This window comes from Biomphalaria glabrata, chromosome 8 (genome assembly GCF_947242115.1).
Source record: "Biomphalaria glabrata chromosome 8, xgBioGlab47.1, whole genome shotgun sequence".
In the NCBI taxonomy this organism is placed as follows: domain Eukaryota; kingdom Metazoa; phylum Mollusca; class Gastropoda; family Planorbidae; genus Biomphalaria; species Biomphalaria glabrata.
Window position 1 is genome coordinate 4270540 of NC_074718.1, and position 27043 is coordinate 4297582.

General features: G+C 37.2%; 1 protein-coding gene across 4 annotated transcripts in view; it reads left to right on the forward strand.

Annotated features, from left to right (window-relative positions):
* Positions 1–27043, forward strand: part of LOC106054707 (serine-rich adhesin for platelets-like) — a 116645-nt gene that overhangs the window by 52151 nt on the left and 37451 nt on the right. For 3 of the 4 annotated variants that reach the window (XM_056037346.1, XM_056037349.1, XM_056037347.1), the window contains exons 3-8: positions 3395–3523; positions 5643–5677; positions 7356–8475; positions 13703–13794; positions 15236–15308; positions 17299–17508. In XM_056037346.1, coding sequence (XP_055893321.1) covers positions 3395–3523; positions 5643–5677; positions 7356–8475; positions 13703–13794; positions 15236–15308; positions 17299–17508 — 1659 coding nt within the window. The remainder of the gene's footprint in view (positions 1–3394; positions 3524–5642; positions 5678–7355; positions 8476–13702; positions 13795–15235; positions 15309–17298; positions 17509–27043) is intronic. The other variant, XM_056037348.1, reaches the window with a different exon arrangement.

The window sequence follows — 27043 nt, forward strand, 5'->3', positions numbered from 1 at the left end:
ATCAAACGCATTTTAGTTATTCTCCCCTTTTTTTTTGCATGTCTAAAAATACACTTGCACGGATTCCTTACTAGTCTTGGTATTTAGTCATTTCTATTTTTAGCACGATATATTTTTTTTCTCTCACTATAAAATACAAATTAAATTAATACTATTTTCTTCATAATCTGGTCTTACCGTATAATAAGTGGATTAAATATCATGTGACGTCTAGCTATTATAATAAATCAATTAATCTTATCTTGGGGCTTTTGTTTGTTTTTTTAAATAACTTATGATATTATAATATGGAAAGGTAAAAGCAATCGATAAATGTAAAAATAAAAGAAGCCGACAAAGTTTAAAAAGTTCTATAGAAGACTTGTATATACTACTCTAAACTGGACATGGAGATTTTTTAGCACTTCAAAAATGTCGTGAAAATTTTTTAGAAAGTTGGATCAAGGCGTTGTTTTGTAAAGTAGTCATAAGAAATAAAGTTTTTTTTTCTTTTTTTTTCAACCATAACCTATGTAACATTTTAATTTTTAGATCTAGATCTAGTAATTGAATATCGAAAATAAGAGTACTCTCGTATCATAATTATTATTTTGCAATTTTTAGATACATAATCTAAAAAGATCTAGGTAATCAATCTATTTAAATGTACATAAGATGATTTAAATCAACATGAATTATTTTATCTAGGATTTTTTAAAACATTATCTCAATGGAAACAAGCAGGTAATGGCTTTGTTTCATATATTTGCTTGAATATCCGAGAAATGATTTTGCATTATTTCTAAACTTTGAAAGCCAAAGATCATTACTTTTATAAGACAGAAAAGATTGATTGGGGCGACTTCCCTTAGAGCCTGAAAAAAGAGTTTACGTACATAAAAATCTATCTATATATAGGTCTGTGAATTGATCAATCGCGGATAAGAATTTATTTCCGGTTTCCAGTCTAGATATAATATATAAGTCTATGGTTCTATACTTGTGATTTTATTTTTTACTATGAATTTTGTTTTAACTATGTGAAATTAATATTTAAATTAGTGTCTACATTAAAGTTTCATTACATCTTTGTTAAGTGTAAGAGTTAGTATTTGTGAACACAATGCAGACTAGATCAACATTGTCTGATACGTACACACCATTCTTAGATAATATTAATAAATATAGATTGTCGTAGCATGTATTGAAATTAAGAAACCAACTGGCACATTAGGTAATGTGATTTCGCATGCCAGATTTTTTTTTTAAAACATAAAAGTGTATATCAAGAAAAAGTAAGAAATTAAAGGAACCATTCCTTCTAATTTAGAAGTGAATATCCTACATGGCACAGAATTTGGCCAGGTTTTAAACCAGAGATGTTAAAGTGTAATGTTAATCCGTATTTAGCGAGAAAAAAATAGATTTTTGTTTCTAAGATATGCACGAATTTTTTTTTATTAACATCTTAATTTAATCTACATCTATGGTTTAGTAGAAATGAGTTAAAATCTAATTTTTCAAGTTCATAAATTTCACACTTTGATCTAGTTAGTGATCTTAGCTAAATTTTTTCATTAATCTAAAATGATCACAAGTTTATGAAACTTTTTGTACTTTGCATCGGTTAAATTGTGACTCAATTAAACTACACCACAGTTAAACTATGGCGCAGTTAAACTATGACTCAGTTAAACACATCCCAGACCTTATTGCACTCCTATGCCGTTATAATGTCTAGACTCAGGTGTCCTTATTAACATTCACATAGAAAATGTTGTAGAGATTTAGAATACACGAGGTACAAATGATATCTAGAATATTATGATTTTTAAATATTTTTTAAAAAGTCAATTTCTCTAAATTATTAGCTTGAATTTCATTACAAGTAAACAATAAAAAAGAAATATTGAAATATACCCTTGAACGAATTTTAAGTTAAAAATGATTCAACTTTCTAAAAATTATTTTTTTAAAATAAGATATAGCTCTACTATATAGTGTACACCACAGCATTAATTCACTTATAAGAGATATAATGGTATATTTACTTTTCTAAGTTAGTATTCATACAACGGGTGATTTATTGGATAACTACCATAGTGGTCATACTAACTTCTCACCCGTATATTTTTATTCCTACACCTTAATAAAAGTTTTTCATCTGTCGTCTGCTGTTTGAAAGCGACATGTGTCTTGATCTTCTTTTTTATTTTACGCATCAGAAGAGCTCCACCCGAGTCACGTGATATGTCTGATCACTGTAATCTTACAGTTAGTCGTACGGTCACTGTATAAATCGACACACTGGATCCTTGACGCGGGAACATCAGCTTAATACTTGGAGTAATGGAACTCTTCAGGCTTAAGGAGCTAAAAAGATCTGTATGGTCTACGAATTCTAGTCACTGACTAAGTTTTCTTGTCTGTCTCTTGTGTTCAGACCTGTCGCCTAAAATATTGGGACCTCGGACAACTGGGCGCGCATATGCCAACCCCCCTCCACCTCTTTAAATACGCATAAAGGATGCATAACAATGCATAAAGGAGCAACTTTTTTTTTGTATAGTTGTGGCCCCTGACTGCAGTCCTGTTTGTCCCCCCCCCCCCCTTTTTTTTTTTTTAAACGGTGTACCTGCTGTTTCATCCCAGCGTTTGATTTTCGGATCGGTTACAGCTGTCTCGCGACCTTTGATCTTACCAGTTGAGATGCCTGAAAATAAGAAATAGAAACCCATCAAGTCATTTTTGTTTGCCGCCACTGTAAGAAGAAAGCTGTGGAAGGGTCAGGACGAGATTTCACCTGTACTGTCCCTGTGGGTCACTCTACTTTTGTTGTCACATTTTCTAAATGCCATGTTCATTCAAGCGTGTCGTTAGCGTGTGTCATTGGGACCTAATGCTGAACTCAAAGCCGTTGTCGCCTTTTCAGTGAATGTTACAATTTTGTTTCGGAAACTTAACCCTCTCAATACATCTATAGTTTTTTAGTTCTGAATCTACTTAAGAATTAATCTCATATGCTTGACTAGATTAATTTGATCTTACTGCCAAGGACCGAAATCTGGCTACCCTGTGGCTACTTTAGTAACAGTAAGGGAGGCTGTTAGCTAATCTTAGAAATAGATGTAGTTATTGACCTACTTCAAGTTTTTGGCCAGTTGCTTGTTCGCCACTTGCCAACTTCGAGCAATCAATGTACTATATACATCATCATTTACATTAGCTAAAGAAAGAAAATGATGATAGTCTTGTTATTTACAAAATGCTTGTAAATTATGTAACGGAAACAGCGTGTTAAGAGAATTGTGGGACTGATGGAGAAACGGGAAATTCTTAGGAACGACTTTAATTTTTGCTATCAAAGGTGTAAATGGAATCTTGTCATTTATGTTTCTTCTGTCTGTCCGTCCAGGGTACGTGCCAGACACAGACTCAGAGCTGGGCACGCTGACGACCAATTCCCCCAACGTTGATTGGCTGGATAAAAGATGTGCTGCTCACTCGACATCGTCTGCTCCTGCAGACGACATTTTTGATGAAGGTAATGGATTAGTATAACGGACCTTATAAAGAATTACCATATTATTCTAAATAAAAATTAAAAAAAAAGAAACGCAAATGTAATAATTTTATTTGTAATCTTACAAAAAATATTTTAAAAATAAGTTAAGCTTCCCTTTTAGACCTAGCAGTTTATGGGTCATATACCGTATTTTCGCGCATATAACTCGCGGATTATACAAGTTTTTACAAACTATTAGCAGCTGTGCGGGGTATAAAAAAGGTGCTGAGTTTACACAATTTATTTGACTCATTAACATTACGGGAACAATGAACATGCCGGTGGGTCTTTTTGTGCCGGCTATTGGCGTATGCAAGGTTAATGTGCAAAAATACGGTAATTTAGAACACTATTTTAAATATATTCGATGGCTAATAAAGGTGCCATGTGGCCAGCACAATGACCGCAATAAGTATAAAGCATTTATTTAGGATAGCAATGTATATCAAGGGACGACAGTTGTGTCCAACTTTATTGCATTCCAACATATCTATTTCACTATCATATTCATCAAAATATTTCATCAGATCTATCATGATCCACGACGTTTACAGGCTGAGATCTTCTCTAACACTTGTTCTTATGTTTGCCTAGCCTTGTAGCCCATTGCAGTTTTCTTAGGTAGCCATAGAGTCGCAATGAAAAAAGTAAAGTTTCCCTTTAAGACCTTGTTGTCTCTTGGGTAGACGGTATAAAGGTCATGTGTTTTTGTGGCTTAAGGTTAACGAGGGTGTCATGTGGCCAGCACAACGACCAACCGCCTTTACTTTTCCCCAACTAATGTCAGGTACCCATTAGAGCTGGGTGAACTCAGAGGCCCCCCAAAGATCCCGAAATAAAAAATCCCAGTCATTACCAGGATTAGAAACCGTGTACTTCGGTTCCGAAGCCAATTGCTCAGCTACCGCGCCTCATATATAGTAGAAATGGTAGTCATAAAGTAGCAATGAAAGCAACATAGCAGCAATAGTAACTTTATAGTAGATATGGTAGCCATATAGAAGCAATGTTAGTCATGTAACAGCAATGGTAGTCATGTAACAGTAATGGTAGCCATGTAACAGCAACGGGAGCTATGTAACAGTAATGGTAGCCATGTAACAGTAATGGTAGTCATGTAACAGTAATGGTAGCCATGTAACAGTAATGGTAGTCATGTAACAGTAATGGTAGTCATGTAACAGCAATGGTAGCCATGTGACAGTAATGGTAGTCATATAACAGCAATGGTAGCCATGTAACAGCAATGGTAGCCATGTAACAGTAATGGTAGCCATGTGACAGTAATGGTAGTCATGTAACAGTAATGGTAGCCATGTGACAGCAATGGTAGTCATGTAACAGTAATGGTAGCCATGTAACAGCAACGGGAGCTATGTAACAGCAATGGTAGTAATGTAACAGCAATGGTAGCCATGTAACAGTAATGGTAGCCATGTGACAGTAATGGTAGCCATGTAACAGCAACGGGAGCTATGTAACAGCAATGGTAGCCATGTAACAGCAATGGTAGCCATGTGACAGTAATGGTAGCCATGTAACAGTAATGGTAGTCATATAACAGCAATGGTAGTCATGTAACAGTAATGGTAGTCATGTAACAGCAATGGTAGCCATGTAACAGTAATGGTAGTCATATAACAGCAATGGTAGTCATGTAACAGCAACGGGAGCCATGTAACAGCAATGGTAGCCATGTAACAGCAATGGTAGCCATGTGACAGTAATGGTAGCCATGTAACAGCAATGGTAGCCATTTAACAGCAACGGGAGCTATGTAACAGCAATGGTAGCCATGTAACAGCAATGGTAGCCATGTAACAGCGACGGGAGCTATGTAACAGCAATGGTAGCCATGTAACAGTAATGGTAGCCATGTAGCAGTAATGGTAGTCATGTAACAGTAATGGTAGTCATGTAACAGTAATGGTAGCCATGTAACAGTAATGGTAGTAATGTAACAGCAATGGTAGTCATGTAATAGTAATGGTAGTCATGTAACAGCAATGGTAGTCATGTAACAGTAATGGTAGTCATGTAATAGTAATGGTAGTCATGTAACAGCAATTCTGTGAACCTTTTTTTGTTTTTATTTCAGGACTCAATAGCATGGACTTCAGCCTTGATGAGGACGTAAGTAGTTTAGGTCTACTCGTGATGCACTTGGGTTTGTTTCTTTAGGTTTCAGTCGGCAGGGGCGGATTGATTGTTTAGCTTAGGATAGGGCACTGTCCAAATGTTTGTTTTTTCTCTTTATTATGGAAACTGAGGTTTTAGGGCTCCAGCCTCTTAAATTGTTGACTAAATCTTATCCTGTGCACAGTTAGTTCCCTTTTCAGACCTTACGATCAGTAGGGCAGATGATGTAAAGATCATCTGTTTCTAAGACAACGGCCAACGAGGATGTCATGCAGTGGCGTAGCTAGGGTGGGGGGAGAAGGGGGAGAATATGAAAATCCGTCCGGGCCCCTACTTGAGGGGGGCCCCCAAATTAGTGTTTTTTTTTTTATTAAAAATTAAATATTATGCATCGTTTGGGGGGTCAAGCCCCAGGACCCCCAAACGATGGAAAATTCCTAGCTACGCCCCTGATGTCATGTGGCAATCACAACAACCAAGCCGCCTTTATTTTCAGGTACCTATTAGAGATGGGTTGACTCAGGGTGTCCCATAGTTTCCTAAGCTCAAAACCCAAGTCTTTTAAATTGATAGACCAAGCACTAAGCCACTCGGCCAGGACCGGATTTAGTCTTGATGAGTCCCTAAGATATTTGAAACATTGTAACACCCCCCCCCCCTTCCCATGTAATCTACATAAGGCAGTTTATTCCTTTGCATTATCTTCAAAAAAATTTGTGGGCGGAGGGGCAGGCAAGGGTGTGTGTGTGTGTGTGGCTCCGAGCTAAAGGTATGGCACTCGGCCATCACTTGTTTTGTAACTATATTTTACTGAATAAAACTGGTTGTAAACATTTTCGGAAAGAAACAGAGAATAAATGGATATTTTTCGAAAATGAGCTTTGTGGTCTGGAGAATGTTTATGAAGAGAAAAAAAAATCGAAAAGTAGTTTTTGATGTGTAAATTTCGATGTAGGCCTATTTGTCAACCAGAGACATATACTATCTTAGATATTCTTTACACTGTTACTGCCCTTTTATTGAATAGTTTACTAAAGTGGTACCTCAGTATGTCAGTATTATTTGCATTCTAGTTGTAAGAGACACCAAGACCTATAGACCTACACAAGTTCTAAAGTGAATAGTTACTTCATAAAATCTCTGATAGTGAAAATAACGTTTCTCCCATTTTTCAATTGTGATCACGTGATATGACGCAATCATGTGGGGGAAAGCTTAGTAAAGTAAGATGGCGCAAAGAAGAACTTGTCACAAGTAGATGATAAGGGCTGATTAAAATGTGGCATGAGAAAAAGTAATTAAGTCACGCAAGAAAGAGGGAGAGCGAGAGAGAGGAAGAGAGGGAAATAGAGAGCTTGAGGAAAAGAGAAATAAAGAGATAGAAAAGAGATTGAGATAGAAGAGATTGAGATAGAAGAGGGAGACACTCAGAGAGAGACAGAAAGAGAAAGGGAGAGAGAGGTAGAGAGAGAGAGAGAGAAAGACAATGACAGAGACAGAAAGAGAGAGAGAGAGAGGGGTAGAGAGAGACACTGTGAGAGACTGAAATATACAAAAAGAGAGAAGGAGATAGAGAAAGAGAGAAAGACAGATAGAGAGTAAGAGAGAGAGAAAGAATGCAAGAAAGAGAGCATGACTCTTGTTTTCACTTTTTCTTTCATTTCTTTCATAGCTGACCACAGTCTGTGAGCCCAAGGCCATGTCCACTGACCACCTGAAGAGCACAGATGATGAAGACTACAACAGTGACCTGACCACCAACACCGAAGATGACCGCACGGAGGCCGACCAGGTGTACGGCCTTAGCAGAGACAACTCCATTTGTCAAGAAGACTCTTCGGCAAGGCTTGTCCCCCCTGGCGAGACTGGCGACCAAAGCCATTCAGTCCACGACTCGAACGAAATGAATGATACAGACGACAACAGAATGAACGTGGATTCGGCAGACAACAAGGAGGTCGATGATAAGAAGGATGACCAGCAGCCAAAGGTCAAGCACAAGAAGATAACTATTACCAAGAAACGCTCAGAGAACGTGGACCACAAACTACCCAACATCAACGTGACATCCAAACTGGCAGACTATATCAAGGCACCACTTCCGGCCAAACCCAAAGAAGAGAAGGAAGCAAAGAAAGCCCGGAATAAGGCAGTAAACAAAAAGTCTAACGCCCAAGAAGGTGAACATAAAGCTGCCAAAGAGGATATCAGCACCAGCAGACACTCCTCACCTGAAAGAGAACCAGTCATCATTGCGAAGCCGAAACCCATTATCAAACGTGCGCCCCCAAAGTCAAAGTGGGGCAACATCATGTCCCAAATCGAAGCCAGTAAAGACACCGTCAAACCAAAGCCCAAATCAGAAATTAAAAGCTCTCTGGCTGCGTACTTAAGTGCCCCTGTTCCCCAGCTTCCTGCCGACCAGACCTCTGGAACCAAAACTGAACAACCGCAGAACACGAACGTAAAAAAGAAAGAGTTTGTGAAGAGGATAAAAGATTTGCCCCCTCCACCACCAAAACTGGATCTGAGTAAGGTCAAAAGTAAGCTGAATGTCCCCACGGCGGCCTCAGCGGTGAAGGCCATGCCCAAGAGGGACAGATCTCCAGGTGTAAAAGTGAGAAACACTTCCCCTGGTGGGCATGTCAGCAGGAAAGATCAGCTGAACAAGAGACTATCTGAGGCTTACATTGTCCTAGAGCGACAAGGCATGTCAACCAACGCCAGCTCGGTGAGGAGCAGCCACACAGACATCAGCACCAACATGGAAGTGGACATCTCCGCTGAAGGAGGTAAAATAGAACTATTTCCTTTTTATGTAGTTGTTAGACGCCTCTGCTGTGTCTCGCGCGTGGCTTAGGGTTAGGATTAGGTAACACTTAAGGCCAAAGGTCAGCAATACAAAGGTACTCCACGCTGATGAATGATGTCGAATAATACTTTTATACGTAATGAAGGCAACCGTCGAATGTCGTTTAGCCAAAAATCTACTCAGAAACTAAAGCCGACCTCTCTCTAAAGCTGACAAAAGAATTATGTGTTTAATTTCGTTACACTGCTAATCCTAGTCTATGTTTTTAATTGTTAGGTCTCTGTCGCTAAAGAACACCCGTAGGACGTAATCTTCTTGTTGGAAGTCACGTCTGTATTTTATAAGATAGGATAAGACATCAAAGACTCAGGCAAGCAGCTCACCAGCCATCTCTGAAATCTCATCCGTGATAAAAAAAAATCTTGCGCCCTGGGCACGCATGCGCGCAGAACGAACTAATTAAAGCCCCACTAACTAATGAAACAAAGTTCTTTTATGTTGATGTTCTTCGTTACAATCGTCCGCCCGTACCGTTGTTTCCTGAATGTAGCTGTTGTTTGTTTGACTTAATTACTTCCCCCCCCCCTCCCGCCATTTATTATATAGTGGCCACATATTAGGTACAATTTTAATTCTGTTGTCTGAGCCAGGTTTTAATCTAATCGATCAATTTATAGATGGCTGACTGGTTAGTTCTCTGGACTGTCTCGATGATCCCGGGATCGAAACCAGTCCTCCGCCATCTCCTGCTGTCCCGAGGGAGGTTTTGGCTAGGATGTAACAATTTAACACGAAATATGTAAAGCAAACAAACAATATCTTATCTTATCTCATTTCATCTCATCTTATCTTATTTATTACAGACGTGTCTTCAAAAAAAGAAAAGAAGATAATCATAGCAATAATATCTTAAGTTTCGGCAAGCTTGCTTGACCTTTCCCCTCTTTGACCTGGCTCACGTGCAAACTTTGACGATACTGCAATGTCACAATGACATCTTTCCTACCTGGCACGGAGCCAGGAGGAAGAAACGAAGCAAGCTGAAAAAAATTGTTTAACGGTAGAGACTAGAGAGGGAGTCAGGAAAGGGATTTTCGAGGCACTATGATGACCTTCCAGGAGAAAGGTCTAGGTTCAAACACACATTTTTATATAAGAAATGTTATAATATTATTGACAGAATTATAATAAAATGCGAAGCTACAAAATGGAATCGATTGTAACAACAAGCATGGACGACAACTCCCAGAGGATTAGAGCAGACGTGACCTACTTAAAGAATCTTTGTGCCACAGAAGAAACAATAAACTACGTCTATCAATGTTCTGTCTTATTTCCTTGACCTTTGCCCCCGTGGATAATCTGCGATTTTTTGAAATGAATATGCTGCACTCATGTAGCTTGTACTCCATCCTTTCTCTCCTTAGCATATGCCTGGCATTGAAAAGAAATCGAAGTTGTTTTTTTTTTATCTACAACAATAACAGCTGTGGGATCATTGGTGAATAGGGCAATTGACATTTGAAAAATTTTTTTTAAAGGAAACAAAAAGTTTTTATATGGCTTAGAACAATGATGCCTAAACTACGGCCATGAAAAGTGAGCGGATTTTATTTTACAAGACACGAGTGTCGGAAATTAAAATGACCCTCAGTTTGAATTAGGTTGTGCATCACTGGCTTAGAATGAAGAGTATACGCAAAACAAAAAAAAGAGTTTCAATCTTTTTTTTATCAGAAATAGAAATAATAAAAAATTCTCGATACCAGGTTCTATCCGAAGAGCAGGCTGGTTTGATAGCAGGTAGAAGGAAGAACAACAGGCTGGTTTTATTGCAGGTAGAAGGAAGAACAGGCTGGTTTGATTGCAGGTAGAAGGAAGAACTGGCTGGTTTGATAGCAGGTAGAAGGAAGAACAGGCTGGTTTGATAGCAGGTAGAAGGAAGAACAGGCTGGTTTGATAGCAGGTAGAAGGAAGAACAGGCTGGTTTGATAGCAGGTAGAAGGAAGAACAGGCTGGTTTGATAGCAGGTAGAAGGAAGAACAGGCTGGTTTGATAGCAGATAGAAGGAAGAACAGGCTGGTTTGATAGCAGGTAGAAGGAAGAACAGGCTGGTTTGATTGCAGGTAGAAGGAAGAACAGGCTGGTTTGATAGCAGGTAGAAGGAAGAACAGGCTGGTTTGATAGCAGGTAGAAGGAAGAACAGGCTGGTTTGATAGCAGGTAGAAGGAAGCACAGGCTGGTTTGATAGCAGGTCGAAGGAAGCACTGTTCAACAAATATGAAACAGACTGTTCAATGAAAAATGTCTTCAAGACCAAAAGGAAATTCGAACACAGCATCCTGGACTAAAAAAAATAATTTTACCGGGTTTTTTATGATGGCATTTGGCAAGCGATAAGGGATTTCAACATAGATCCAAAATTGATGTTACCAAAACCCTATATCAGAATACAAATAGCTCAGTACTGCTGAACAACCAATTTGGAGAAAGTCTTAGGACATCCATAGGATTGCATTCTCTCTCCAGCTATTTTTAACATATTTCTGGAGCATTTCATTATGGAAATTCTAGATTCCTTGACCATAAATGGGCGGTCAGGTTTGATATTGACCGCATTGGAATAAATGCAGGCCAGGTACAAGATCTTACTTCAAAACCGGATGCTGCAGCTAGAGCAGTTGCCATGGAAATCAGTGCTGGAAAAAAACAACAACAACAAAGCATTGGTTTGTGGGCGAGATAATACGAAATGTTGCATAATAAAATGGCCAAAGATTTGAAGAAGTTGACGTATTTAAATACTTACGGTCAAACATAACAAGAGACGGAGGGTCAATAAAAGAGATAAAAACCTGTTTAAGCTTGACATCCACTGCCATGACCAATTTCTGGAAAATCTGGAAGAGTAACATCGGCTTCCAAGTCAATTTACAACTGTAGTCTTCGCTAGTAGTCTCTGTACTTCTAAATGTTTGTGAAAGTTGGACACTGAACGCTGAGACAGAAGGAAGAATCCGAGCCTTTGAGAGTAAATACTACAGAAGGATACTGGGTATCAGATACAAAGAAAGGAAGATAAATGAGTTTGTAATTTTAGAAGTCAATTCTGTGGCTGGCAAAAAAAAGAAAGAACTCCTCAATACCTACCGTGAAGAGACGAAAGCTGAGCTGGTCTGGTCAGACTGTAAGACATGACTCACTGTCGAAAGTCATCCTTCAAGGCACAGTGGAGGGAGCACGGAGTAGAGATTGGTGTGTGCATTGCTCACTGCACAGGGACAGATGGTTAAGAACAACAAATTCCTGATAATATTTTGGTCTTCATTAATTACGTTATTATATTCCAATATTTAATAATAAAATAATCTTATCTTATATAATACAGACGTTACTTCAAAAAAGAAGATATTACGTCCTACGCATCATGCATTCAGTCATGCATATTAACCAATGACTTAAATTCTGCCAAGTCACTGGTTTTCCTGGCTAGCTCAGGCAACCCATTCCATGCTCTAATAGCACTAGGAAAGAAGGAGTATTTGTACAAATCTCCAACATAAAACCAACCTCAGGATAGAGCAAACCATCCAGATCTGACAGACAAGTCTTCTGGGTGCTGCCAAAGTAGCCAAATTCATTATTCAAAGCAAATGTTTTCGATTCTGTTTATTTTAACAAGATGCCAACTATGGAATCAATACCACTAGGAACGCGATGAATATAAAAACATGCACTTTGGCAACGTCATCGCGAGAATGGAATTTTCACTTGACGACTCATTGGTGCTCTAAACAATAAGATGCCCTATTATACATGGGCGTTTTAAAGCGTTACTGTAGCACCATTTAGAAGATAGCCTTTCACTTAATATACAAATATATAAATGTAGCTCGAAGCGTTTTAGTGCTGAAACATATAATAGCATCGTGTTAGTTCTCTACAATAGTGACCAACAAACAGCGTACCAATTTATGCAGATCAGGGGCGGACTGGCTATATGGTGTGATGTACTTGTTCAGGCTGTCTTGAGGTCAACTATAGATGACTGTTTGAATTTCAATCAATTACTCTGCAAGCGTTTGAGTTTTATTGCTCGGGTGTATTCAATGTAGTTGATCAACAATACAGAATAAACAAGACGATCGATTTAACGAGTAAAGAGATGTAGTCAACACTGATGAACAATTCATAATATATTTATTCCAATAAAAGGCCACAGTAAAAGTCTCTGTCACTAAACACGTCTTTACCTTAGAGGATTCTATCGCTAACTGATTTTCCAGTCTCTAACCCAACATATCCCAAACGTCACTAGTCCCGTTCAATGTGCGTCTTCTATGGTGCGTCGCTAAATAACTAATAATATAAACTAGGTGTCTAACAATGGGTATTCGGCCAATGCCCGGTGGGCCGGTTCCCTAATGGGCAGGTAGGGCCACTACGGCACGTATTGTTCAAGTATTGTTTTGAAATAACGTCTGTATTATATAAAATAAGATAAGGTTTTATAATATTCTCTTATAAAAGTAACCCTTTGAATAAAACAACAACAACAGACTCTGCAATGTAATACTACTTTAAATTAGTTAGATTAAATTAGTATTCCACTGCAATCCTAACACACTGTCCGAAATAATGTAATATCCTACATGGCTGCCTGGTCATGCGGTTTGCGCGCTGGACTGTCGTTCGGATTTATCGATGGTCGAGGGTTCAAATCCTGCCCGCTCCCATCCCCCGTCGTCCTGCGGGAGGTTTGGACTAGGAAGTAAACTATCTTCAACTCTGAAGGAACATCCGAAACATGTCAAACAAACAAACAAAACAGTGCTTCTAGTAGGCTTCTTTCTATTAGGATCTACACACTCAGCCATTTTAAAAGCAACACAAGGCCTATATATAAGGATATAGTGTTCACTCTATGCATTTGTACTGTGATCGTTGCACTATAAAACATTTTGAGAACCTTATGATATACAATTTATCAGCCGGATTGTATAGAAACGCCTGGTCCGATTTTGACACCCAGTCCGCCCCTGATGCAGATGAATTATTTAGCGTTCCACCTGTAATCTGTCAAGTATTTTGGAAGTAAATTGGTGTCTTGTGTGGGTGTTACTGAGTATTTCAGGATGTATTTAGAATGCCATTGTTTGACCAATCATAACTTTGAAGTAGTAATCACTGTATGTTCTTGCCGCCAGAGGTCTCCAAAGCCTGTTCCAACACTTCCGCAGACGTCACTAGGAATGAGCACAGACAAAGTGTGTCCAGTGTCAAGTCAGTCATGTCTGAGGTATGAACATTTGCTCTAGATATAGATCTTGTGTAAATATTGAATTTACATTCAGATAATAATAATAATAATGATAATAATAATAATCTTTATTATCCGTAAGGAAATTTGTCTTACAATTTGTGCATTACACCAAACAAAAAACATTATAACTATAAGAAACCAAAGTGTACATTCACACCAGACTCACTCATAATTTACGTGTGACAAAGTTTATACCAGATTGTTCTTATTTAATGATTTGATTGCCAGGGGAACAAAAGAGTGTTTGTGTCTGTTTGTCTTTGCTATCGGTGTCTTGTATCTCTTTTGTGATGGTAAAATCACAAAATCCTGACACAAAGGGTGATTCTTTATTTCTAGGATCTTGTTAGCTTTTTTATAGATGTTTGTCTCAAACAACTGCCCAAATGGGGTTTGTTTTTTGCCAATGATTTTGCCAGCAGCATTTAGGATTCTATTAAGTTTATTTTTATTTTTAATGCTCAGATTGCCATACCAGGCAGTGATATTGAAACTTAAAATGTTGCAGATGTGAGCGTGATAAAACATAGCCAAGGCCTTTTCGCTAACATTAAACGAGGACAGTTTTCTTAGTAGTCGTAATCTTTGCTGCCCTTTTTTGCTGATATAATCAGTATTTGCAGTAAAATTTAGTTTATTGTCTAGGATAGTACCAAGGTATTTAAAGGTTTGCACAATTTCAGAACTAATGTATTGGTTTAAGAAATATTATCTATTAAAACAAATTATTATTATCTCCCTTTGCTTTTTATTAAAGGTGTATTCTGACGTATACAATCGTATATTGTTTAGTCTAATTATATAACAAGCGATGTTTGTGTAGTTTTGTTTATTATTTTATACTCATGAATACTAGTTAGATAATGCGCAAAATTTGTCAACTAGAAAAGGCAGTTGCCCAGAATATCATTTTTAATTGAAATTAATCTGAAATGTGAACATCATTGATATACTTTGAAACCTGTTTTATTACGACGATCTTGAAGTATAAATAGCTGCAAAACTGATGGTTTGTTTAGTCTGAGACTATTAAGCAGTTAAAGTTACAATTACTGCAAAAGTAATTGATTTGTGCAATTATATTGATGTGTTTCATTTATGTGAACAAGAAGACAATTTAAAATACTGAAACATAAAAGCTAATACGAATTGTAATTGTATCACTTCGTTTGTTTCAGTTCTGTACTTAAATTATTGATAGATATTGGGATTCTTGAGCCAAAAAAAATAGTTCAGCGCTATTTCATGCTTTTTGCTGCTTTTCCTGATTGCTTATCAGGCTTATCAGGCTTATCTTGCCAATTTTTTACTTTTTATCAAAGAATCTTACCTAAATATTGGGGTTGGAAGCGGAATGTTATAAGACTTAGTAATAACAATACTATATACTGTAGGTAATGGACTATTTTCTTTTCAGGCGCTCCATAACAAAATGAATGAAATGAAGACACTGCAAGATGGCGGACCTCGACCGTCTGTCCGTAAAAATAGTAAGTACATTAAAGATTTAGCCACTTTGGGTTGGTAATGAAGCAAAATATTAACAACAGTTAACAAAACCACTAATAGAACTAACCACATACCAAGACACATTAATATTTAAAGAAATACTAGATTTAAAAGGGGCATAAATACACAAGCCACCTGAAGGGCCATTGAACAGAAGTCAGTCTATTTCTTATCTCGTAATGAATCTAGCATATAATACATCTTAACAAGTACTTATTCTTCTGTCATTGCTACAAACAGTTTGATTGAAAAGTGAATAGTTTGACCATTTGGTAATTACATATTCTTATATGATAGCATATTGGCAAGTTGAATTAAAATTACTGTCTGTCTAGGAGAGAAATACGAGTTTCTGGGTTTTTAGAATGCTCAACTCTGATATTAGTTGGAGAAAATAAAAGGGTGGTTGTTTGTTGCGCTAGCCTCATTTACGACCTCGTTAACTGCTCTTAAACATATATATATAGAGAGAGTCATAGATGACTTTTACTACATCTGCCACATGGATAGCAAGGCTCGAAAGGGGACACTTCCACATATGTGGTACAGAAAGTTATCTTGGAGAGAAAAAATGAGCCAAGTGGTGGAAAAATCTACAAAGTTTAAATGTAAAAAATTCCCCCATATAATGCAATTTATAAATTAAGCTGTAAAACTTACCTTTTATAATGAAATCTATAAAAATCAGCTGTAAAACTTATCATATATAATGAAATTTATGAAAATTAGCTATAAAACTTACCATATATAATGAAATTTATAAAAATCAGCTGTAAAACTTACCATATATAATGAAATCTATAAAAATCAGCTGTAAAACTTACCATATATAATGAAATCTATAAAAATCAGCTGTAAAACTTACCATATATAATGAAATCTATAAAAATCAGCTGTAAAACTTACCATATATAATGAAATCTATAAAAATCAGCTGTAAAACTTACCTTATATAATGAAATGTATAAAAATCCACTAAAAAATTTACCAACCAGATATTTTATCAACGAAAAATTGATTGGAATAAAAAGAACATGTTTTAACACTAGAGCATTGTTTATAAACGGTCGTTGGGTTGTAGCCCCACACAACTAGGCCAACTAAACCCTGAAGGCCTATTCATATCTTAATGCAGAATCATAAAAAAAAGGCGATCAAACTTCTTTTTAAAACAAAAAATAAATATAGCTTTTATTAACAGTATATACACAGCTTTCAAAATCAATATCTATATATATATATCTATCTCTCTCTCTCTATATATATATATATCTATATATATATATATCTATCTCTCTCTCTCTCTCTCTCTCTATATATATATATATATATATATATTGAACAATCTAAACAAAGCACAAACTTACTTAAAACTACACCTCATTCTATCACTCGACTCTCACTACAACTTCCATCCTCCTATTTATAATCTCAACTGCGACGACGGACTTACTCGTGGTCAAATCAGAATCTAGTCAGGCCAATAGAAAAACTCACGCACACTCTATAACAAGCATCTTCTCTAGAATTCTATGTTGTCACTCTATTGTTTGCATATATAACAAAAATTTGTTTGTAGTTTAAACAGATAGTCACTGTAGTTTAAGCATCAACAGATAGTCACTGTAGTTTAACCATCAACAGATAGTAACTGTAGTTTAAGCATCAACAGATAGTCACTGTAGTTTAACCATCAACAGATAGTAACTGTAGTTTAAGCATCAACAGATAGTCACTGTAGTTTAAACATCAACAGATAGTCACTGTAGTTTAAGCATCAACAGATAGTCACTTTAGTTGAAACATCAACAGATAGTCACTGTAGGTTAAACATCAACAGAAAGTCACTGTTTTTTAAACATCGACAGATAGTCACTATACCTTATTTCCACCAGTTAGTCACTGTGTTTTATTTTCCAACAGTTAGTCACTGTATTTTAATTTTCAACATCTCCCCCCTCTCCGACACAGCACCTGTCAAATTCCCCTCTCGGGCAGTTCAAGTGAGCGACACGTCTGCCGTGTCCCCTCACAGGTCATCGCCTTCGCCTGTCATTCTCAAACCCATTAAGCCGAAATCTAAGACTAGCAATAAGCCAAATGAAGCCAAATCTGGCTCGGCCAGTGCCGGCCTCGCCATGACGTCAGTCAATGCCTCCAAGGGACGCGACTCCAGCGCGAGTAAGTTAATTACATGTTTGCCGTGTGTAGCTTTCATCATCAAAAGGCATTGATTTGTTTTCCTTCTAGCACTTCCTGTGTTTCCACCCATATATTCTATAGGCCAGTGACTTTTAAATCTGTAGATATAGGCCAGTGATTTTTCTGTTCACATCGGCTAGAGCAGTGTTTCTCAAACTTTTTTCTTAACAGAACATCTTCCCCTAATCTGAGTATTTAGCAGAACACTTTGCTTATTTTTTTAAAGAGAGGTTAATTCACAGGTGGCCCACTAGCTTAATTATTTTAATAGTTTGTGGAACACCTATTCAGGCCTTGCGGAGCACTAGGGTTCCGCGGAACAGAGTTTGGGAAACACTGAGCTATAAGAAGGGTTACCAGACACCTGCACTGCCATAGGAAAACAGAAAATAGGACAACGCTTTATTTAAAAGGAAAACAAAATATAAAGAAAACTAAAAAGACAAAAACAGTCTTACAATTTCATTGATAAAAGATAGCAGTAAATTATAAGATGCAAAACTAGTACATTAAGTATCATTTTACAGACCAAGCGACATTTTCCTTCATACAGTGGCGTAGCTAGGAATGTGGGAGACGGGGGGTGGGTGGGGGTCCTTGACCTCTTTAGGGGCCCTCTGCATTTTGACATTTGACAGCAAGACATGAGATAATGTCGTAAAATTTAATGTAAAAACAAATTTCGGGCACTCATCTCTTGGGCCCCCTCTCAACTGAGGACACCGGAGGGATTTTCATTTTTTTCAACTGAACAGCCTTAAATATATCCGATTACCTCAGTTCATAAACAAGGTTGTAAACACAAAACAAAACGACATTGTCACATTTTAGACCAATGCCTTCCGGACGGATGTCATTTCCTCCTTTTGCCGGAGGTCTGGTAACCCTCATTTTATATATTTACTTATAGACCAGCGGCTTTATATATTAGAATTTGAAAATATTTATTCTTGACAATATTTTCTTTGCTAGCTCACTATGTACCTCCCAATTCCCGTAATTTTGACATAATTACTAAACTCATTTATACTCAATAAATAGAGCTAGATTTAAGCTACTGTAGAATAATGCTATATTTTTGTTACCAAGCTACTGTAGAATGATGCTATATATTTGTTACTTCTATGTATCATACCTGCACATACATGCTTTTATGTCTTCCATGTTTCATGTGTTTCCCCTCCATCATTTTGATCTATTTCTTCTTTGATGAGTCTCTGGACTCAATGTATTACTGTTTTTGTATTTAAATGGAGGTTCAGCATGTGTGGGTGCTGTGGAGTTGTTGTGTGACAGGAACTTAAATACACCATGGAACTATAACTTTTGTGAAGATCCCTTATTCATAAAAATTTTATCATATCAGTGCTGTGGAGTTGTTGTGTGACAGGAACTTACATACACCATGGAACTATAACTTTTGTGAAGATCCCTTATTCATAAAAATTGTATCTATCATATCGGTGATGTGGAGTTGTTGTGTGACAGGAACTTAAATAGATCACTTTATTCAGAAAAAAAAAATCTATCATGTCAATTAATCAGAAAATGGATGAAGTTTTTACAGATCTAATAATAAAATATAGTGTAAGGAAGTCTTACACTCAATGTAGGTCGATCAAAGTGTCTCGCCGAGTAAATTTCTTCTTTGGCATCATCATTGATTTCTCAAAAAGCTACGATGCGCGGAAAAAATGATGCGCGACGGCATTCCGATCATAAAATCTCGAAGCTATGGTTCCATGAGTATAGTTCCGTGAATACACGTAGAATCTGTCGCATTTTAATGTTGTTTATCTTATACAGTCACTTGGCAGACGTGAGAATTTCAAGGGAGTGAATTCAATTAACGTGGAAACTTATAACACCAAAAAAATATTTAGAAAAATAATTTTAAAAAAATCTTATATTTGGCGTTGTTGTAATTGCGGTACTCAATTTAGTTCAGTCGTGCCATTAAATTTGTATTAGATCTAGACTAACAGCAATAAATCTCTGCGATTAGAAATATGTGTAGCAATTATTTTTGTTGAGAGAAATGTCGTGCTGTTAGCTTTCCCAATGCGCTATCGTCCTACCACTTACCTGGACTAGTTTGGGCAGACGCGGAAGGAGGGGGAAGAGTTGGAGAGAGACGGGGTTGTTTTTTTTTGTTACCGTTAGTGCTCAAGACTCCTCTAGGGAACTAATTCAACTTATACCACAACATCTGTCAAGTACAAGTTCTTTCCCTTGTTCGATGCCAAACAAAATAATTATTACTAATAGTTAATTAACGAATTGGTTAAATTTTTTGTTTTATTGATTCTTGTTTTGTACAAACTTTTTTTACTAGACAGACAGAGAGACAGACATCAGAATGAGTTGATATAAGCTTTGTAAAAAGTAAAATATCATTATTTAGCCTACCCAATTTCTTTTATTAGTCTACAATAGGGACGCCTAAAATATTTCGGGATCTTTGGGCTACTCCGAGTCCACCCAGCGCTAATGGGTGCATGACATTATCTGGGGAAAAGTAAAGGCGGTTGGTCGTTGTGCTGGTCACAGGACACCCACGTTAACCGTAGGCCACATAAACAGATGACCTTTACATCATCTGCAACGCAGATCGCAAGGTCTTTCGTTGGGGCTCTCAATCTTTCGTTTGGTATTCTATTTTTTTTTTAAAACACATTTTTTTTTATTAAAGGCCAAATGAGTTGACATCATTTTTACAACAATTTGGTAAAAGTGATGTCTGAATTTTACCGTTATCGTTTTCTAAAAGAATTTATTTAAAAAAAAGAGGGTTTGTATGAAAATTGAAGATTGTAATAGTTATCTATTGTTTGTTTCAAACCTATAAAGAGAACTTATTCAGCGCATACCAACACATCGGTCAAGTACAATTTCTTTCCCTTGTTCGAGATACCAAAAACAATTTTTTTATAAAATGTTATTGATTCTTGCGTTCAAAATTTGATCTTAGATCCGAGATTGGGTGTCGGAGAAATGACGGGTACAAACTTTTGACCAGACAGATTAAGTTTATATAAGCTTTGGAATAAGCGTGAAGAATGGCCACAATGCTTACAAGCACTGATTTGTGTGAACACACTTGCCCAGTAATGAGATGGGCAAAATCCTATGCTACATAGGCTAATGCCCGATAGATGAATATCTAAAATTCATTGCTCCAACTTCGTACAACCATACACGCAGAAGTTGTTTGTGATAACTTTTAATAAATTAAATAAAAATTAGATCCACTAGATTCTAATAACAGAGAACGTTAGATCCATTTAATTTCTTTTTTGTATATTTTCGGCCCGCAGGCCGAATAAGGTTAGCCATCACTGGCTTGCAACTTTTCTTTTATGGTAGAACCCTAACAAAAAATAAACAAAAACAAATGAGAAAGGATATGGTTCTAAAAAAAAAGACATTTAAAGCATATTCATTTATAAATTACCAATTTATAAACATTTCTTTTACCTATAAAATAATAATTTTTTTTAGCTCATTTTATTGCCGTAATAATTTCTTGCTTTGAACTATTTGGCTTTTGTATTGTTAGGGCCACACCTTGACTAATGCGTACCATTGTGATTATGATCGGTCATTGGAGGTAAGCTCCAAACATCTAGTACAACTAAACCGATGTAGGTGTATTATATTTTTAATAAATAAAATTTAAATAAATGGAATAAACTTCTCTTGTCGACAAAGCCATATTTCAAATAATAAACTTCAAATAACTGCAACACACTTCTCTTGCGAACAAAATCTCAATACGACTTTTATTACAATGTTCAAAGATTTAACTTGAAATGAGATAAAGATCGAAATTAACAGATATTTAACTATCTATATCTTTAAAAAAAAAAAAAAGTCTTTACTCTTTCAAATCTCTGGGCCGTCTGCGGTTCTTAACATCAATTATGACAGAACCAGTCGTGATTTCATCATTCTTCAAGACCAAAAATGCTCTCTTTCTTCTCACATTTGAAACACACACACACACACACAGACTCCATAAGAAGCAGTGCAAAGCCCACAGACCCTCTCTGTGTGATGAAAATGGTGGTCACCATATCAGACTGAAACGCTTTCTATTTTACGCAGTGTTTTGTTGTTGTTTTTTTTGATATTCGCAAACCATGAGAAAAGACTAAAGATTTTACTTGATGTTAGTTTGTAAAGAAGAGGCAGACAGTGAACGCGGTGGGATGACGACATACAAGAATGGACGGGCCTGCCATTGAAAGGGGCTCTATCCAAGGCAAAAGACAGAGAGGAATGGAGAAAGACGATTGGCGAATCTTGTGTGGTGCCCCAACGGTCCAACAGACTAAGGGACTTGGTGAAGGTGAAGTTTGTAATCTTGTCCCCATTGCTATCAGATCTCACAGTGCAGGACAGGCCTCTTGTCATGTTGGCTCAAATTTCTCACGGCTATGGCCAAACTTGGACTCACGGTGCCCCCGCTGCGGGGAAGAAGAGGAAACCATGTCTGTCTTTTTGTCTTTACTCTTTTACTTGCTGACCTAAGTCTCGACAGGTCTGACCTAAGTCTCGACAGGTCTTGGAAACCACAAATTCTCGACCTGTATGGTGACATGTATGCACTACGCAAGACAGCAGGGTTTCTGTCCATGGCTTTTACAAGACAGGATTCAAACCTCTCAACCATCACCCAAATGGAGTTTGATGATGAGGATGAGCTCTCTGCTGGTTAATATTAGCCTGTCACTCATGGGAAACTCAAAGTGTTAAGAATTGCGCTATCAAGACTGTAAGCTTACACTTCGCACGCGTTTATAAGAACAAGGGACTAATTATGTACGCGGAGCGAGCCAGTGAAACTAGGTCAACAAACAAAGAGCACTTTGTTCGTGATTTTTTTTTATCACCACACAAATGCGCAGCTGATATCATTACACCTTTCTTGGCCTCCTGCTAGGGAAAAGACCGAGCCGATTCTGGAATCCTTTCGTCCCACCGATACCTGGATGAGAATCGAGTATTCTTTTGTGCAGTCAGCTTGACTTTTGGATTAGTTTGGCTTACGAAGTTCAAATACAAATTTTGACTTTTAAGTCCAATTTCGAGCTTTTAATTGTTTCCTTAATTGTTAACTATTTTGTTATATTTAAAGATAGAGTTGAAGCTAGGTGCTGAAACAAATGATACATACATACATACATACATACATATTCATTTATGTTTAATATATGTATGTATCATTTGTTATATTTAGCCTCAGTTTTACAAAGCAACTCTCTCCGTGTCTGTCTGGGTGGAATCTTGAACACGTTATTTCTCCTACTTCCCATTCTCGGATCAATTTGAAACTTTGCACAATTATTCATTGTCGATGACCACACACGAATCAATCCAAAAAATAAAGAAAAAAAAACCCATTTTGATCGCAACTAAAAAGACACATGCTGTCAACACTATTCTCTATGTCGCTGCGGAATTGTGGGTAGCTCAGGCTTTCTTCTTAAGCTTTTAATTGTTTCCTTAATTGTTAACTATTTTGTTATATTTAGCCTCAGTTTTACAAAACTCTCTCCGTGTCTGTCTGGGTGGAATCTTGAACACGTTATTTCGCCTACTTCCCATTCTCGGATCAAGTTGAAACTTTGCACAATTATTCATTGTCGATGACCACACATGAATCAATAAAAAAAAATAAGGAAAAAAAAAACATCTTGATCGCAACTAAAAAGACACATGCCGTCAACAGTATTCTCCATGTTGCTGCGGCATTGTGGGTAGCTCAGGCTTTCTTCTTAAGTCGCCATGATGTGTTAACATTATTGGTCTACAGTGACAAGACCGCGCTGCAAACAACGATTTCTATGGTCAGTTTAGAGAGACTTCTTATGGTCCGATAGTTACGCTGGACAGGGCAAGCATCCTGTATGGGGGGACGAACGTATGCCAAAAGCAGTCTTTTTTTTTTTTGGTGGGCTGAAATGTAATCGACGTAACAGAGGTGCCCCTCGGAATGGCTTTAAAGACCAGGTAAGGCGCCAACTTGCTTGAGCTGACATGAAGGGAGTACCTGGTTGTATGTAGCCTCAGAACGAGACAGCTTGAGATCAATTAGAAAGGCCTCGGAATACTCATTTGAGGCCAAAAGAAATGCATTGCCGAGGACAGACGTAGACGGCAAAAATAAAATCTAAAACGGCCAGCGGCGGACAATGGTTATGTCTGCGCCGAATGTGTCAAAATATGTAGGTCGTAGCTGGGGCTGCGTAGCCACTGGAAATACTGCATTCCTCATTAATCTTCGAACTCAAAGACAATCCTTATTATAATAACAATACTTTTGAAACCAGGCGTAATAGAGAAGAGTACAATCTATTCTTGTGTTAAGTACTTTGGGAAAAAAACAACCAATAATTCTACAGTTTACATAGTACTTTACTTGAACTAATAAATAAATTACTTATAAAACACGTTTCAAGTGAACTAATCAATTCGAATACTTTAAATAGTCATAGTCCATACTTCTATCATCCGAATAAATATTGTTAAAGGTATCGACTTGAGTAGTTGAGTCTGAAATTTCAAGAATCGTCTGTTATTATCTTCTGCTAGCGGGCGAGTCTAGAGTTATCTTTCCACTATACTGTGGAATCTTAGCGTTACACGGTCGTACTATCATGGCACCTAACTGGTAAAATGCGAGCAATTATTTATAGTTTGACATTTTATTTTATAAAGGTGGCTGGAGATAGACTCTGGTTATTGCAAATTTTTTTTTTAAAACAGTGACAGTAATTGACCCATCTAGAGGCGCGCCTGACACACTTTCTACCAACAGCTGTGTATGTGTGTAGGCGAGTGTTTTTGGTATTTATAAATGTGTGGGTAGCTAGAATGGCGGAGAGGAAACGGTAGGGGAAAAACAATAAAACGAAAATAGGTATGCAATGTAGCAAATAATTACGACATTGATAAGCAGAAAGCACCCTAATCGTTAAATAGGCTACTCCTCCACTCACTCTTACTAAATAGATACCACAGTTTACATTTGTTTTTTTGTGACAAGCAGATTAATTCAAGACAGCCATAGACACAAGAAAAGATTAAACTTATTTGAGACTAATCTGTCACTGTTAGTCGTATTAACCAGCCATCATTCTCTGATTCACCTGGGCGCATCCATTGTCTTCCGATTCATGAGGAGCCATATGATTTTCTGATTTTTTGTTATCACGTGAGATGATGCGAGATCTCGTCAGCATAACCCTAGTTCCGGCTTCCCCCAATCATTGAAAAGTCTTTTGTCATTCCGTCTCCTTGAGGACTTCTTTCACTTTCAACCAACCAGATGTGAGACATTGTTAACACACCCTTAAAGCTAATTATAGTTTAATTCTGCAGGAGTTCAAGGGGCAGCCATCTTTGTTATTGTTTAGACTGTAATCTTGTATCTTGGGTTTTCTCTCCGATTTGGGGTTTTTTTTTTTTTTTTGAAGCTAAAAAATATGCTAGATCTAGCTATACCGGTATCATCTAGTCCTAATAAGTCTCTTAATTAGACTCATAATCTAACTGCTAGAACTAGACTAATTACTATATTAATATGACAAGGTTCTTAAAGGCAATAAAAGTCAATTAATAAACTGTGCTGATATTTATTATAGGCCTAGTAAGCCCTAGTTAAATTTAGATTCTCTATATCAGAATAATTCAGAATAGATCTAGACAATATTTAACAATTAAAAAGAAGACAGAACAATAAGAAACGTATTGTATTGACACCAAGTCAAAATTAAAAGAAAAAATAGCATTCCTTTGAAAACACAGAAGTAATGTTAATTCTTGGTATTTTTTAAGACACTATCTTGGGATTTCTTTGGAACATAAACAATAACAAAATAGTAACAAAGAAGCACGTTGAATGTTCAGCAGAAAGCTAAACAATAATGTTTTCAACCTGGCTTTGCTAGGTAACGTAAACTCGAGCTTTGATAGTCATAGTGTAAATCAGTCATTGTTTCGAGTCTCGAGATAAAGGTTGAGTGCAGCATCTCACGTGACCACGCCAACATGTTTGCGACATACATATTCTGCCACTTATAATGCTGGAAAAGCAGTTGTCCTCGAGGAGTTGGGGATGGAAGGTCGTCTTCGTCTGTCTTTGGGTCTCTTTGTGTCCCTCGACCTTCGTGATAGCTCTCCAGCGTTCTCTTAGAGGTCATCTTCTGCCAGCTGTTTTTATCTATAACATAGCGCTTTTGAAAGATATCCTTTAAGTTCGCCATCTTCAGGAGGAAATTGACCACTTTGTTTTCTTTCTTGGGCAGAAGTTAAGTTTTTGTTTTCTTTCTTGGGCTGAAGTAAGGTTTGTCTCTCTTTCCTAACATATGAGTTTTAGCTCAGTTCTAAGCAGGGCAAAATAAGCGACGCTGAAGAGAAGTTTTATTAAATTGTAAGCAGATTTTCTGATTTTGGGTCCTATGCTAAGACACTCTTCGATTTGTATTATTTAGTAACCTGACCTATAGGGCTTTGCTCTATAGCACTTTCAAGGAGATGTTGTGGTACCTATTAAATTTTCAAGTTTCTTCATTTATGTTCAAAAAGAATTCAACTCACGAATAGTTTCCTACTATCTGACTAAAATGTTTGCATTAAATCGTTCTGCTAATAAAACAATTAAATTTCTTCATTAGACAAATCTGAAAACACCTCTTCCTTCCATGTGAAGTTTATTTCTTATCTTATCTTATCTTATGAAATATAGACGTTACGTTATCTTATCTTATATGAAATATAGACGTTACTTCAAAAAAGAATGAATACGTCCTATGCGTGTTTCTGGGTCACTCTAACGCGAGCAAGCTACTCTGCCTCATCGTGGCGCTCGTGTGGAAACGACCATTAGAGGAAGTGGTTAGGCTAAATGGGTAGCAACACAAAACTCCCGTGGGGGTGACCACGGGTAGGCGAGAGTCAACCCATTGCACGGTGCGGAGTTGAAAGAGAGCCCTTACGAACCTGTCGATAATCCATGCGCCGTTCCTCAAGGAACCGTTACATTAATGGCGAGTCCCCCACGGTTAGCTGGGTACAACATAGGGAAATGGCGGAGGTCCCCGGTGTACTCGGTCTTCGGCCGTGTCTAGCCCATGCGCCCGGGGTGCCAGATGCATCGGAAATAGCAGTGCTTTACATAGGCATTGACTTGTGTCTCTTCCAGACAGAACTGTGTTTTCACACAGGTTTTTTTTTTTTACTGTTTGACGCTCAAATAGTGTTTTTTTTTTCAAACTTAGAGCTCGAAGAGCCTTCGGCTCAGCTCTTAAGACGATCAAACGGGTCAATCTAATCATGCATGTTAATCAATCACTTAAATTCTGCCAAGTCACTGGTTTTCCTGGCTGACTCAGGCAACCCATTCCATGCTCTAATAGCACTAGGAAAGAAGGAGTATTTGTATATCTATATAATATAACCTACTTATTGATATTTTACTCTTAATAACTAAATCAAAGATAATTTGAAA